The 12,864-nt window shown below is 41.6% G+C and overlaps 1 protein-coding gene across 1 annotated transcript in view; it reads right to left on the bottom strand.

Annotated features, from left to right (window-relative positions):
* The window catches only part of LOC104259483 (sodium channel protein type 5 subunit alpha), a 220,916-nt gene that overhangs the window by 32,121 nt on the left and 175,931 nt on the right, over positions 1 to 12,864 (bottom strand). Inside the window, exons 20-21 of the mRNA XM_059819059.1 lie at positions 7,400 to 7,554; positions 3,645 to 3,818 (exon numbers count right to left, since the gene is read on the bottom strand). Coding sequence (XP_059675042.1) covers positions 3,645 to 3,818; positions 7,400 to 7,554 — 329 coding nt within the window. The remainder of the gene's footprint in view (positions 1 to 3,644; positions 3,819 to 7,399; positions 7,555 to 12,864) is intronic.

Here is a 12,864-nt window from a genome sequence, read left to right as displayed (position 1 = left end):
AGCAGAGCCTGGGACGTAGCTCAGAATTAATTGGCTGAAGCTCAAACTAGATAAGCTCAAGATAATATTTATAGGTCAGAGGAAACAATTGAAAGGAACATCAAACATGACACCAGCGTGCACAACCAGTGGAGTTTATCTGCCCCTTGTTTTAAAACCCAACTCTCTCTGCCTGTCGCAGGACATGCCTGGTTGAAAGCAGTTTTCATAAACATTTGTTTTGAATGCCATGCACCTCTGTCTCTGGCCAAGTTCAGACTCCTCATTTAATCTGCTTTGTATGAAGAGGTTTTGATTGCATGAATGTTTGGAAAATATCTGTTCTTTGTGAAAATATTTGCCTGTGCATCCTAGCAAAGAGGATTGCACATAAACACCATTCCTGATGGTGATATTGATACCTGTCTACACTTCAGATATACTATGGTCTCTGCTTTTCCCTCATTTGAAAAGGGCTGTGAACTGAGTACCCACTCCTCCAATTCATGTGCATAGAGAAGCTATTTGCAGTGTAGAAGAGGGTTACTTTTAGCACTATACTTATTATTTGCAGGGAGGTAAGATGTATAGATGTACATTAATGCTGTTCAGTATATCCAAATTTCAGCAGATGTCTAAGGCATCTTTCCCAGGTGCTCTAAGTTGAAATGAGCCTGTATTTTGTGGTTTGATTACTCCTTTCTCCCTTCCTCCCAAAGAAATCTGTTGCAGCATTGTTAATAGGATTTTATTGTATTGCAATATATTTAAAAGCACTCTCTTACAGTTTTGCTACAGTAGCACACTTCCTTGAGATGCGGAGAAGCCCATTACCAGAGATCATACTTTAGGGATTCTACATCTAGCAAAAATAGCTCTCAGTTTGTGGATTACTGTGTGTTTTGATGTTCAGGCATTGCAAGACAGAATTTTCTTTAGTAATCCACAATTGTGAGATGGAACCTTTGCTGTTCCACAGGCCCAAATCAGTGTCAAAGGTCTTCAAGAAGGCAGGGTAAGTACAAAAAAAAATTTAAAAAATAATTCAGCAGCAATATGCTTATACCCCCCCTGGGTTCACTTCCCATTTAGAAATAGCGAATACTTGCAAATTTTGAGCTGGTTTTATGAATTATTCACAAAAGAAAAAGGATTCTGAGTTGCATTTGTACAATGAGAAAACACAGATGATAGATGGTTTCACATGTCCAATGAAAAATCAACCATTGCAGCTTGAATTTTGAATACCGATACCAAACTGCTCATGAATAATTTGCAGATCAGGAATTTTTAAGTGAATAATTTTGAACAAATAAATTTGAGAAAATCAGACAAGTGGTTCATCTGCTTCTTTTGGAGCAGCTGATTCGCCCATTCACTCCCTTCTGCAGCTCAGTTGCAGCGATTTGGTTCTCAAAGGACCAAAAAGAAAATGTAAATTGAAGTAAAAAGTGTGCTGGAAAAATGATAGCATGTTACTCTGCCAATTCAGAGTGGCAGGGTGTGTGAGCAATAGGGTAGGAGAAGAGCATCTGTTAAACCCGCTAAAAATATAGTACTGGGTTCTCATAACCCACGTTGGGAAATGACTTTAAAGAAAAGAATGGGGCATGGGGAAAAGCTTTATTCATTGAGAACATTAAAGGGCAAGCAATTGCCTGAAGTCAAATATTAACTAAAACAACTCAAGGATAGAGCAACTTTTTGGCTAGCTCAGGAGACTGCAAAAACATTGAAATGGGGATTAAGAAAATAAAAAACTCTGGGTCAGTAAGAAGGCTCTGGGGTGCATTTGCTGGGGATAAGGGGAGTCCCAGGGGCCCGTGGTCCCCTTTCCCCTATAGCACTCTTTTATGCCATACGTGCTCTGGATGTGTGGCAGGGGAGGTGAAGCCCCTTTCCCCAACTCACCTGTGGCTGCCTCTACAATCCATCATTATACTCTCAAACCCCACCATTAAAAAGCAAACATGTGCCTAAATTTTGGGGTTACGTACTGACTTTGCATTCTCGTGTAGTTTCTGTTCCATGGGGCCTTTTCACATGGAGGACAGGATTTAGCTTAGTTTCCGTTTTACTCTCTTTGGTATTAATTAGACATCATGCTATGAAGTACATATTTCTAACAGGTGGGAACTCTTTTCAAACTGTTAATGATGCAGCAGGTCTCCTAACTACAGTGAATTCGTGGTGCAAACTGTTGTTCCCATCAGGAAGACCCCTACTTACAGTTGTGACAATATTGAGCCCTTCTAGTCCTCAGAAGTTCATTAAAACAATAACTCCAATAACAAATTCCTGGAAGCCTATACAAGACTTCAGGTGAGTCCTATTAGTCCCATGTTACAGATGGAGAAACCAGGAAAGAAAAGCTATGTCACTCGACCTAAACCGCAGTAAGCAGAGTTTTCACAGTTGGGCTATATCTTAGGAACTGGTGGTTTCCAATTTTGTGGTTAGATAATTAAACCAGGCCTTCCTCTCCTATTGAAACTAACCTGTGAAAAATGAGTGCCTTCCCTTTAAGAGGTTTCCAAGCATGTATGCAAAGAGGAATTTATGACCTACAATTTATGCAAAGAACTTCCTTTTCATAAATCAATTTATTAAAGCTCTGGAGAAGCTTCCAAAGGCTCTGATCCAGCAGTGCACTTAGACATGTCCATAACTTCAAACAAGTAAATCGGCCTGTTGAAGTGCTTTCCTGGACTGGGGCCAAAGAAAGTGCAGTTCTCCCCTGAGTTAAGGTTCAGATGTAAAATGGGGAAAAATAATTTATCAAAAGTTTAATAAGTTACACAGTCATGGCAGAGGTCTGCCAGCCTTCCACAGTAATACCTCAAGATAATAAGAAATGACCTCAGGGAGATAATTGCTTCCTTATTGATAGGCTGTGATGAAATGCTAAACTTCATCTGGAGGATGAGGTGTTGCTGGCTTTTCCTGAATTTGGCAGATCCCACATTCAGGCAATGTGGAACTTTGGAGGGGACATGCCTGGTTCTAGCAACACTCCTGGGCCATGAGCTCCCTTTTGCTCAACCATTACTCACTTTTAAGGATTATCCTCATAGGAGAACTAAGCATTGCAATATTTCAAGGATTTGGAGTATTTTGTGAGGTTTTGTAATAGTGAAATCACTTTGAAAAGAGGACTATTCACACCTTCTTCTGGATTCCTTCAGTGGTAAATACTTGGGAGACGGTACTGAACATACTGTTACGTGCCGCTGGCAGCCTCGCTGGGAAACTACGCCAAGGACAGCTTCTCTAATCTGCTGAAAGACTTGTGTGTCGAGGTCATGTGTGGAGCAGTCGGAGAGTAACCGGACCTTGTGCTAGCCCAGAGTGTGGAACGAGATGTTAAATACTAAAAGAAAGAGCGAGCTCCTAGGGACGAGAAGGGAATGTGACTCAAATTATCAGGGTGACACCTCCGAGTAACGACACGAAGCGATCTTCTCCGCTCTGGCACGCTGATTCCTGGGGATGCATGGTTATATATCAAGTCTGCAGACCTCCTTCGAGGTCTGCCTAGGGTTGTTACTCAGAATCAGAGTTACAGCAGTCATTTTGCAAACACAAAGCTGCCAGACTTAACAGCCTGTTCTTATGCATCATAAAATCCCACACAAGAAGCATCGTAGTTCCAAAATGATACTTACATCTACAATTAGGAAGTCAAGCCAGCACCAGGCATTGGTGAAATACTTCTTGAAGCCATAAGCCACCCATTTCAGGAGCATTTCCAAGACAAAGATGTAAGTGAATATTTTGTCAGCATATTCCAGCATGGTTTTTATGTTTTTTCGATCTTCAAGGTAAATATCTTCAAAAGCCTGGAAGTACAAAAGATTGATTAAAAACTTCTGCTAAGCTGTGTTGGAAAGCACTGGCGCTGCACTGCAAGTCTATAGTATTATTTCTACTGTCTGTGATTTCTGATATATTTCAATGTTGCTATCAGAATGAGTGCACAGGCACAGAGGACTGACCCTATCCTAAAAGAGGTCTGTTCAGCTTTCCCTGATCATGGAGACAAGCTTAGCTGTCTCTCTCTCCAGCCTCTACTGGCTGTGCTGACTAGACATCCTTTGAGTGTAAAAGCAGCTCAAGCACCCTAAATTTGGGAACATGAATTTGTGAGCAGGGTGCCATCCCAAGCTGCCCGAGGGCATCCTGCCTCAGCTCCTCCTGGCTCTGACACTGCTGTCGGGGTGCCCCAGGGCATAGGATGCCTGTCTGTAGAAGGCAGAATCTGACTCTTACGTTTAGTCCAATACGACTTATTGCTAATGATGACAAATTGGGTTATTAACCTGCTTACGCCCGTGTTATAGAGTACCGGAGTTCCCTGGCTTCTGTTCAGCCATTGCATTTCAGGTAGCTACAACTATCTGCCTCAAGAAATGCTCATTATTATTCACTTAACAGAACAATTATGTTTTAAAGGTCAAGGTATCTATCTACCCATCTCATCTGTCTCTCTAACTAATCTTACGCAGGGCATCATCAAAGGACTTTCAGTGCCTGTATCAAGTAGAAGCAACTTAATAACCCCTTTAAAATATTTAAGATATAAACCAATATGCCTACTAAAACAAAAGAAATAAAGTTGCCTCATAATTTAGCTTTCAGTTTAGAATGTATGTCAAATGAAATGTGGGATCCTAGTGTCAGGGTTGCATGTATACAGCCCGTTTTGGGGCTTCTAAGTCGAGCAGCCGTTACGTTCTGCTTCCCCAGCTACTCAAGCGACCGTCATTACACAAGCTGCTCCCGTGTCCCTGTAACCTGAATGACTCAAGCTTTGACATATATTACTCTTGTCCCATCGTGTGACCCAGAGCACTTGGCAGCAAGAAAGCACATTATTTGAGAGGATCTGTGCTAATCATCTTAATTATCTGCATTTACATATTTCAAGATCTGTAGCTACTTTCTGAGGAACTTCAAAAAGTTAGCAAACAGCCAGTGCCTGGAGATACAAGAAGTGTGTTACTTGTCACTCAAGCAGTCACACTGCTCTTTTGCCTGCCAGGGAACAGCAATTAAACTGACAAGAAAGCTTTGGCAGCCTGTGCTAAAGCTTGTCCATTTGTCCCCACACTTTGGGGTGACGTTTTCACTGCAACTCGGTCCCCTATCTTGCCTTCAAAAATGATATTTCAAGGGTGCGAAAGAGCTGTTGGAGAAAGCCACAGAAAACAATACACAGAGAGATTGGAGTTTATCACTTCTTGTAGGGGCTCACTCACTTTGTCAGATGACTTGCTGTACTTTGCAATTACTGCAAAAATAACATCAAACTATTTAAAGTGATTTCCTCCTCTCCCTCCTTTGCTCTCCCTATTTTCTACTAACTTGTCGAAAAGTACATTGTGTTTTGTCTACTAAGAGCACACTGTGAGTCAGGAAGCAGCTTAATAAGGGATGAAAAATACGCTACCTGCATGGCACTGTACTTCTGAACGAGCTATGGATATTACCCAAACGACAAAACTCTGGTGCTTTGCATTTTTTCACGGTGACAACGGATAAAATCTTTGCAATATAGAACATCATTAAGGCTTATTTCTGGTGCTTTGTTTTGTGTGTTAAAAAAGAGTTAAACAGGATTAACTCAGTGTTATCCACAATTACTCTTAAAACACAGGCTCCCAGTTTGCGTGTTTATGGCTTAGATGCATAAGAAAAGTTTTTGGATCTTTTGCAGCAAGCTATAGATATATTATGATGGTTTAACTACCACACACAAATATATACTGGCTTTTAAACCCCCTTAAGAACTTAGCGTGTCCCAGGGATGTAGCCAGATGAGCTCAGTTTTTGGAAGAGCTCACCCCAGAATAACAGAAGAAAAATGTTTGTGTGTTCCCTCCAACATCTCCAGTCCAAATACTGAAGCACAGTGCTGATATGCGAGAAAATGCAGCATAATTTGCCCTTATACAGAATTGCACTGGCTAAATTGAAAAATCACAAAAAGTAAATGAATGCATGCAATGAAAATTAAATGAGATTTATATTGTAGTGTTCAGTATCTAAGGCACTTTTAATTACATATGTAAGAAAGTGTATTCAACTAAAGTGTATTATAGCAGCGATGTGCCCCCTTTAAACTGTGTTAAAAAATTAACATGCTGATCCTCAAGCTGGTGCAAAAACTGTCAGACTCCATTGATTTCAGCAAAGCTATGACAATTTTCAGCAGCCTACTATTTACGCAAGCTTTTCAGAATCTTGCTTTTTATAATAAAATAAAATCCACTGGGTGAAATTTCAGCCCATCCCTGGTGGACCTGGAGAATGGTCCATTCCTTTTCCATCAACATTTACGTATTTGTGTCATCTTGTCTCTCTGCAGAGACTTTCTATAAACTACATAAACCCAGTACTTCTGTGTTTTCCTCTTTTTTTAGGCCACTGATAATTTGTGTTGCTCTCCTCTGGAGTTCCTTCAATTAGCCCATGTCTTTCCCAAAGTGCAATGCCCAGAGCTGAAGCCCTTGCTCCAGCTGAGGCCTCCTTGATGCCAACTGGAGTGGAAGAACATGCTTATTTATACAGCCCAGTGGGGTGTTTGGCTTTTGTGCGGTTCTGTGATGTAGTTTGCTCTAGCCTGTTTGTTGCCCGTTCTCTCTCCAGCTCTTGTTAGTAAATCTGCTACCTTACCAGCCATCCTGCATCATGCCTTTCTGCCCGTGATTATTCCTGATGAGTTGAAGCAGGCACCTTTCTAAGATGATGTTCCTCTTACTATTTAAGGCAGATTCATCCGTTTGGCTGAAGTTAATCCTGACCTCCAGAAATACACGGATAATCTGTCCAAACATGGCACTGCCTGTAAAGCCAGTAGGTGTATTTCTTACTCCATCACAGAGGAGATCAGTGACCACCAGACCAAAGCCTGGACAAGAGCTTGGGAGAAGTCCCACCAACTTCAGTGACATTCCTGACATGTAAATGAGCAAAATAAATATATGCTGCCATTGCTACAAAGAGCCCAGGGCTGATAATACAGAGAGGATAATCCCAGTACACAGTGGGATCTCAGGAGGAGTGGATCCCTTATCAGAGTCTTGGGCAATGACCAACCAGCCTCCATACATCATACACATTCATTTGGAGGCAAGCAGAAGCTATCTGTGCGGGGAAGGTACAGTGGTTTCAGCTAAGGTGTATTCAAAACATGGCAGGCACCCACTAGCTCCATGTGTAGCACTGATTCAGTGCCCCCTACGTGAAACCCAGGTAGGTGAAATCCAAAAAGCAGAAGACCTGTTTTAGCCCCAAAAATGTTTTGCTTTGAGAAGCGAGCAGTAAGGGCTCATAAGATCTTAGAGACAGCTAACTGGAGAACACCTTCTCTGAGACCCATGTCCACTTTGAACCAGCTAGGAAATCCTGTAACATTTACCAGGGCTCCACTGCTCAGCAGGATCATGAATATGATGAAAGTTTCAAACCAGTTGTGTTCGACAATTCTGTAGCAGGTTTTCCGCAGCCTCCACCAAATCTTTCCCGGAAATTTTGTGATGTCCACTGAACAGCATGGGAAGAATCGCACACAAACTGAAAAGGAGCAAAACAAAACCAAAGTAATTGTTAAAAAAGCCCATTTAATTCTTAAAGCTGCAATAAGGAGCTGCAAAACAAGTTTTCTTCTAGCAATAAGGTGCTGCATGGAGTCTTTCCTCCCTTGTTTTTCTCATGAACCTCTTCTGCTCTTCCTTCTGTTTCCCCCTCTCACTCCTCTATTAAAAAACATTCAAAATCACGTAAAATGTGCCCCAGTGATTTCTCCCAATGATTTTTATGATACAGAATATATTGGCTATGAGTCACCGGTGTCCTAGGTCGGTCACATTGTGTTAGCTGAGCTCAGGCGGCACCCCGATCAGGACTAATGACTCTAGCAATAGTTTCCACGTCCTTTTGAATGGAGGAAGGATATTTTCTTGGTATTATGGTACCACTGGAATTATTGATTAAAAGTGGCAATCTGATGAAAGGGAGATGAGGGGCAGAGATGCTGCAGTGCAGATGGGACCAATGTGCTGAACAGGCTCAGACAGGAAAAGCAGGAGCAGGTTTTGATCTCTTGGACTCTCATGAGCTTAGGCATGTCATTAGAATACTACTTTTGGAAAAGGTATTTAGGTGGTTAAATCCCCTTTGATGTCAGCAGAAATTCAGATATGCGGTCTCTGTCCACTGAGGGTTCCCCACTGGTGCTTCATAGCACTTTCTGACCTTAATGACAAATGCTTTGTGATAGTTAAATGTGATGGTTAATGGGGACCACACACGGATTTCTGATAGGCAAAACCATGGCCATTTTTAGTCTTCTTACCAACATTCATTTGCTATAGCAAAAGGATATTGTCATCTCTCCATTCTAAAGAACACCCTGTCCACTGCCTTGTGTTGGGTAAGAACTTAAAATTGTGTGAGAAGACACCCTGGCAGCCAGGACTTGTCTTTTTCCAGAGTGGCCGCTCAGCCTTCTGTCAGACAATTTGACTCAAATTTCACATTTGCTAATAAGAATGACCCTCAGAAACGACTTTATTTTCAAAAAGCCTTGGTTTTACCCTACATTTAATCCGTGTGTTATATAGAAAAAGACCTAGCTATGGAGCTTTATGAGTCCCATCAGGAGAAGAAAAATCATAGGCCAACTGCTTCCCTAGCTGAAAGGTGGTCAAAGTTGCTAACGTGTCTTGAAGCATACAACAACTGCACAGAAGTGACATGAGAGGACATCTCACTGTGGTGATGCAATGCAATGTTATTGCAAGTAGAAATAATATTTAGGCAAGGAAGCTGGGGAAGGAAAGAGGGTGAGTGCCAAGGTTATGCAGACAGCAGATGCTGCTAATTCAAGGTGGCATAACAGAGGCGCTTGAGCTGCATGTGATATGCGAGGAGATCAAGTGCAACTCCAGGGATGCCGGGATTCCCAAGCAGCTGGAAGTGGGGCTCTGCCGGCAGCAGGCTCTGCCAGGAGGAAGAGAGCTGCTAAGTCTGCTGTGCTCCTCCTGGCATTTTCTGTAAGTTTTTATTAGCACAGATCCCTGCTATGGAGCAGCAGAACTGTAGGATGTTTCCTACACGAACCATTCCCAGATCTCCCCTTTCCCTCACATTTCTGAGATCTTTGGCAGGTGTAGGCTTTTGGATGTATGAGGTTTTGGTATGGGACTAACAGGACAGTAACCCATTTATGCAAAGGTAATGGGATAGCGATGCAAGTAACTACCTGCCCTCTAAATGTCTCCATCACACAGACCCACACCAGGTCCCAGTTTACTGCTGTATTGTGGAATTCAGAGAAATTCTGGGCTCCATTAAAATACACTAATTTAATAAAACTATTTGAGAAGAACATACTACTAGGAGAAGACAGAAGTGTAAAAACCAGCTCTCTGCCTCTTTGTGGGTCAGGTACCACTCCAACAAAGGAAAGTTTTATCCTTCTAAGCACCTCTATGCTGAACGCCAAAGAGTCATGTCAAGGGATAAAAGGATATCATGTTAGTCACTACTTTTTGCTAAAACCAGTACAGTGCTCAGAGAAGGTAATGCGTGTGATTTGGGTGTATTTTAGGAAGTAGGTACATGGAACAGACTTCAGGCATGCAATACTGCATGGTACCAGGATCCCTGAGCTAACATACTCATATGGCAGCTCTGCTTAGAGATGACCACGCAGTACAATCCCACCAGCATGACACAACAGAGCGGGGCTATGAGTTGCATCTCTTAGCATTGCTGCCAGAAAACTCACACTACTTCTCACCCCACAACTTGTATGGTCATTTGTAATGGTTGGACTTGATGATCTTACAGGTCTTTTCCAACCTTAGTGATTCTGTGATTCTGTGATTACCAGCTTTCAGGTGTCTGGGCCACACTCTGTGCTGGTATGCAGGTACACAGGCCACCTCATTGTCAACTCAGATTTGGATCAGGAAGACCAAAGACTTGGGCTTAGATCCCTTATTCATCACACGAACAACCTAATGAGCAGGTTGTTCGCTATGTAAGTGTGGATTTCTCATCTGAAGGAGAAATCTCCCTTTGTACCCGAAGTAACCACTGCTTCTAGCAGAATAAAATTAGAAACTTTCCATGAGCCTACCTTGTTCCCATAAACACTTTCATTTGGAAAAAATCAGCATTTTTCAGACTTAAAACATTTATCCAGAAACTTTCCCCTCTTTTCTCCTAAGTTACTTCCTAGGTGGATACTGGGCTTTTTAGCCTCTTAGATGAATGCCTAGGCTCAGCTAGTAACAGGTATGACATGCTCTGTCATGCTTTTACAGAGCAGAAATGCTCTGTAAGTACCACTGAGAAAGGTTAGGATCTTCCAGGAAGTGGTTTTTCCCACCGTAAGATAGTTGGATGAATCATTCCCTGGAGGAGTCTGCCTCTGTTCTTTCCACCACACAGGGAGCCTACAAGATTACCTGAGCCCAGGCACAGCTAAAATTAGGGGATCACCTTCAAATTAAATGCTAATGAGCAGGGCACTGAGAGTTCCAAAGTCACTTCATTTGTGATGGAAAATACTTACAAAACAGTAAAAACAGGCTATTGCTGTTTCAGTCAGCTTCCATCTGATAATCTACAGGTACAGAGAGATATTTTTAAAGACAGAAAGCCAGCTAGGACCACTAATCTTTCTTTTATGCTCTTTGATGGCTTTCATACAAGTCCGATCTGAAAAAAAGTCCTAGTTACTGACAGTAATACCTTGAAAAATCCAAAATAGCTTCTCAGATGAGTCAGCCTAAAATCACAGCACTATTAAATCCCATGCTTTTGATTGGGCCCAATTCAGAAATGTTTAGACCAGATTCTGATACAATTACTAATGTCAAGCAGCACTTCCGTGAATAATCATGCTGGCTGCAATTCAGACGAAAAGCTATTTTTAACTATTCATAAATCAAACAGAAAAAAAAAATGAAAGAAAAAAGAAAAATAACCACAAACAGGTCTTTTAATGAATTAGTAAAGTTCTATTTCCATTTCAAATTTTCTGATTTCCCTTACTGACTGTTATTTCATGCCTGTGCTTTTCTGGATTTTCTCGTAATGCTGGTAGCCTAATGTTCTGGTGACCTTGACCCAAGCTTAAATGCTGAATTAGAAGCTTCACATAACCCAAAAAAAAAGTTTACTTGACCTTGGTCAGCATTCTAACAGGTGTTTTTATCCATTTCTGTGAAATCAAAATGTCAAAAACATTCCAATGTGTCTAAGGTATGACCTGGTGAGGGTCTGAGCAATCATAACTTCAGCGGGCTTCTACAACAAAGCAGGTCATCAGCAGACCTCAGCTTCAGTTTTTGAAAGCTACTTTATCCACGCGAAGAAGACTATTCATTAACACCTTTTAGCACAGCAAGTGTCAAGGCAGGAATAAACCCTTTGGCATTTCTTATAACAGCATTACTCATACTGCCTTCTCTAATAGATTTCTGCTATCCCCCTGAAATCAATGCTAGTAGGGAACGGGTTGTGCACCTTGTGATTTAGTCAGGACTTAGTTTTGCCACCCTAATTCAAGTTGGGCTACACCTTTTTTGAGAGCAAACTGACTCACTGCCACCGTGGCCTTTTGGGTAGTAGGTTACTGCTCAACACAAACACAGAACAACAGAAAAAGTCCCCCCAAAGGGTTGAGTTATTTGCTGGTAAATCAGTGAAGCTGAGCTGAGCTGCATCAGTGGTCAACTTGTCCAAGAACAATGTCTGTTTTCAATTCACATTTGAACATTACATACCATTTCTCATGAAAGAGAGACCTATTTAACCAAGAAACCTTTCCAAATGCATCGGTATACCATGATATTATTTACTTTTTGTTTTTCATAACAAGGGAATTGTTCCCTTCAGTTGCTGGGGTGTCCTATAGTGCAATCACAAACTGCAGATTAAAATGTGTCCTAAACCTCAGTCTCCATTGCGGGCGTGACGGAGAAAGCTTTTACTTAAGCATCTGTCACTATGATAAACAAGTTATCAAAAAAAAAAAAGGCAGGAGGGATTTACTTTACAATGCATTTTGTGTAAATATTCCTTTGGTTCCACATTCACATTTTCTAGGCTGGTGCATTATAATCATGGAGCTGTTAGACCTGATTGCATTACCTTGGTGCATTGGTAAAAAAAATCTCTTTGTAAATGTGGGAGTATTACTGCAAAAACTTCCTCCTGCATGCATGACAGCCAAGCCTATTGATTTCAGGCTTATGAGTAAAGACTTTACAAATCCACTGCTTGTTCACACCAATATATACATTTAAATTTACATAAAATTATTAGATATGTTTTGGATGGATTGGGCTACTGATTCTCTTCAGTAAACCAGGAAGACCAATTAATTTCTTCTGTGCTGTGGTCCAGTACGTCTTCTACCTTGTGTTCAGGCTGCAGTAATTTTGTTACTGCCTTTACACAGGAGTTCCCAATTATTGGGACATTCTAGAGCAAACCAATATTTTGTTTAGCTTTGAATGCTGGTTACAGCATTGCTTGGTTTCATACAAAGAAAACACATCTTCCTCAGCATAAACTCAAGCAGGCAGGTATTCACAACACGGTTTTAATATATATGTATCTGCCAAGCTGGGTTTCTAATGACTAGTCTGGCTAGCTGTGCATGCTCAAGCGAGAAAGCAAGTCTTGCTGTAGTCCCTTTGTAAGACCCCAGCTGTCTCCCCATGCGTGGAGGGAACATGATCTCTCCAGACTCTCCTTATTTAACCTGTTTCTCATCTTCTGGCCCCACTAACCCACTGGCATGCATGGCTGGGTTTTATACTGTGCAGCTCTAGGGCTAACAGAGAAGAGATTTGCCATCACTGT

Source organism: Gavia stellata, chromosome 6, assembly GCF_030936135.1.
Source record: "Gavia stellata isolate bGavSte3 chromosome 6, bGavSte3.hap2, whole genome shotgun sequence".
Lineage (NCBI taxonomy): Eukaryota > Metazoa > Chordata > Aves > Gaviiformes > Gaviidae > Gavia > Gavia stellata.
This window is presented reverse-complemented; position numbering and strand designations above follow the sequence as displayed.